The sequence below is a fragment of the Ostrinia furnacalis genome, unplaced genomic scaffold (assembly GCF_004193835.3).
Source record: "Ostrinia furnacalis isolate ACB-3 unplaced genomic scaffold, ASM419383v2 OfSCF4654, whole genome shotgun sequence".
NCBI classification, from domain to species: domain Eukaryota; kingdom Metazoa; phylum Arthropoda; class Insecta; order Lepidoptera; family Crambidae; genus Ostrinia; species Ostrinia furnacalis.
The window spans coordinates 836-4014 of NW_021134893.1; the positions used below are offsets into that span (position 1 = coordinate 836).

Genomic DNA, 3179 nt, shown 5'->3' on the forward strand with positions numbered 1-3179 from the left:
TAGTATGACGTCTTTAAAGCTTAGTGACGATGTTCCAGCCTAATAACTAAAATAGACTTTAAAACTGCGATAGTAAACGAGTGAACTTCCTTCACCTTTGATAAAATTAATTTTAACTCGACCGTAAACTCCGCATAATACGCGTAAATCATCCCATTACAAATCATAGATTCATTTTCTTAAACGTTTATTACGTGACATAATTTTACAATTTGTATGTTCCATCTCTCATCTTTCATCATATCTCAGCCATAGGACGTCCACTGCTGAACATAGGCCTCCCCCAATGCTTTCCATGTTACCCGGTTGGTAATTCGGCCTTCGTCCAGCGCTTTCCTGCTATCTCATCTTTAATAAAGACTATAATTTAATTTCAATGTATCCCTGAGACCTGTTATTCCGTCCACCCCTAAGCACGTTACTACACTTTTAAAATAAGTAGAAACTGGTCAAACATTCAGTAATTGGTACATAGATAATTATAATGAACGTCAAAAGAGGCTGACAAAGGTGACTTATGCCCGTTTTCACCATCAATCCCTAAATTTTTAAGTGACCTCTATGGTACCACATAACAGGCATTTTTTTTTCATAGGGGTCACTTAAAAATTAGGGATTGATGGTGAAAACGGGCATAAGTTTCTTCCGCCACTTCTCAGCGTCGGCCCATATTATGATGTCCCGAAGTGATGGCAGGGCATGCTATATTTGGGACGTGTATAACTCTATAAGCACCCTGGAAAGGGTCTAACGACCGTATTTACAAATATTACTATGAGGTCTCATGGTGCGCGTGGACGCACAGAGTGACACACATACCAATCTCAGAGCTCTATTCAACGCTGTGCGTTCGATTTGCTGCTTCACTTAAGCAAGCATCGTTTGTGAATATGGGCGTAAGTGCTGAATAAAAACTTCAAACGGTTTCAGGAAGCATCACTATGGGTAGACGTGGCTCCAACGACAGACGAAGTGGAAGTTGAGAGGAGGTACACCCCTGAGTTGGAGACTGAACTACAGTCAGCAAAGGTGAGATCATAGAACAGATACACCATGAAAGGGAAAGTATGCTTGTGAAGTACAAAAAGATTTACCTACTAAAATGGATAAAATAGTCACCTACCTGGTGGATTTGGATTTGTTAATTTTTGTTTATTTCTCTTCTAATAAAGAACGACATGCTGAAATATACCTATTCATAGATGGGTACTTTTTTAAGATCACTCACCCATCTGTGTGCTTACCATGAGTTTACGTTAGGTGTACTCGCTAGCGACTGCGTAAAAAAGTGACATTAATTAGTATGACATATTGTGCAGCGCCCCTAGCGGCTACTTTCAAGAAACAAAATCTTCATAGACATTTTTGACGTAATCGCTAGCGAGCACACCTAACGTAAACTCATGGTAGGTACACTGGACCTAGGTACGAATTGTTTTCTTTTACATTATGAGTATAGTTTACTATGGTTTTTATGATCTCTGAAGACTACAAACTCTAGGTACATAATATTAATGATTTAGTTTCATTATTACTATCGATCGATATAAGACCACCTAAATTATGCCGTACCTTACACATATATTTTTTAATGCATTATAAGGCAGCTATTTGACCACGATCGCACCTGGTGTTAAGTGAATTGCAGGCTAGGATGCCATTTCTTTCTCTTTCTTTTCTTGTCTTATGTGGTGTACGAACAATAGAGTGTTTTCTGTCTACAAAACTTAAACGCCCTATAATATCCTACACTGTGAAACTCAAAATTCTTTTAACTTTCAGGATGACGCACTCCTCCTATACACGGAGTTCACCGCGCGATCAGGGTTGGAACTGAAGATGTTCCTGAAGGAGATGACCGGCTTCGCGGACAAGTCGCTTCGCACGATGGACGCCGGGATTCTGGCTAATGCTGTAAGTCTCATTTGTTACTTTACTCAATACTCAATTGTGTATTGTTTTATTCTAAGACACAATTATGGACCCTGTCAGGCACAGCATTCTAAGAGATTTTCGTTCGTGATACGACTAAAGAGAGAGAGAGATAGAGAGAGAATGAGAGCAAAATGGATGGTTTTTTGTGTTAAGGTCCATATTCTTACGTAAATACCTTTAAAACGTGTGGTTCCGTGGTTGCGGTGAAAACTATTGTGATAATAATATGTTACGAGTGTCTAATTACTAATTTTCTTTAATTATTAATTGCATTTTGTATTCGTTCTTACCGCGACATCAAAAACATTTTTTAGATCGTTTGTTTCGATTTTAGAAAATTCGATCACTGTTCAGGTATCTCTTAGAGCCAGGATCTTCTTGATTCCCTAACTGTTATACTATAAGTTTTTCAACAGAAAGACACACTGTCCAAAGTTTTTGCTAATGGATCAACGTTTAGGCTGGCCTAAAGTTCAAACACGAGCTTACGAGCTTTTCTAACGTGGCTCGCGTTTATTCCAGCCCAGATATTGTAGGCTGCGATACGGCTAATGGTCGGCGATGTAGGCCACAGTCCATCCACATACCGGCGGCACGTGTGATGCATCCAGTATGCATTGGTGGTCTAGAGCTGGACAGTATCGATATCGATATTCAAACATATCGTCAAACTACGGGTCTCAATGGTATCAAATGTCGCGTTGAGACCCGTGTTTCTCTATTTTAATTGAAATGGAACGCGAAAGTTTAAAATCTTATATAGTTAAACATTTAGTATTGCCACTAGGACTGGCTGGACTAGGCACATTTATCCATAAAGCTAAACTTTCACAAATTCCAGGTTTGACGAGCTTAGCTTAAAGTTTGTTTAAAGTCGCAGTATTATCTTGTAAATGGTGCAGGTGATGTGATCGGTACTTCTTGCAAACATAATGTTACATGCGGATATAAAACTTATTTTCTTTTCTTTGGCTTCTTTTAAGGTGCCCTAAATTCTGAATACTTGTACTTTTTATCTTAAGAGTGTTTGATTGTTTGAATATGAGCTTGTAATTCGAGTGATAGTGATTAGAACCAAACAAGTGAAATTAATTTTATTTAATTGTTTGAACTATTAGATCAAACCTGGAACGCGTTTCACAGTTTAGACAAGATGATTAACCAAGTTACTTCGCTGCGTTTCTGATGTTATCGATACTCGATAATCTTTGGAATAGCTTAGGTACATCACTATCCAGAGAACT

At 38.4% G+C, this 3179-nt stretch overlaps 1 protein-coding gene across 1 annotated transcript; it reads left to right on the forward strand.

The window, feature by feature from the left end:
* Window positions 1–901: 901 nt before the first annotated feature.
* On the forward strand, window positions 902–2405 carry LOC114359746 (uncharacterized; the record flags this gene model as incomplete). The annotated part of the gene is made up of 3 exons (XM_028314238.1): window positions 902–1029; window positions 1783–1914; window positions 2352–2405. Coding segments are annotated over 3 exons (314 nt in total), but the record flags the coding sequence as incomplete, so codon positions are not given.
* Window positions 2406–3179: the final 774 nt, after the last annotated feature.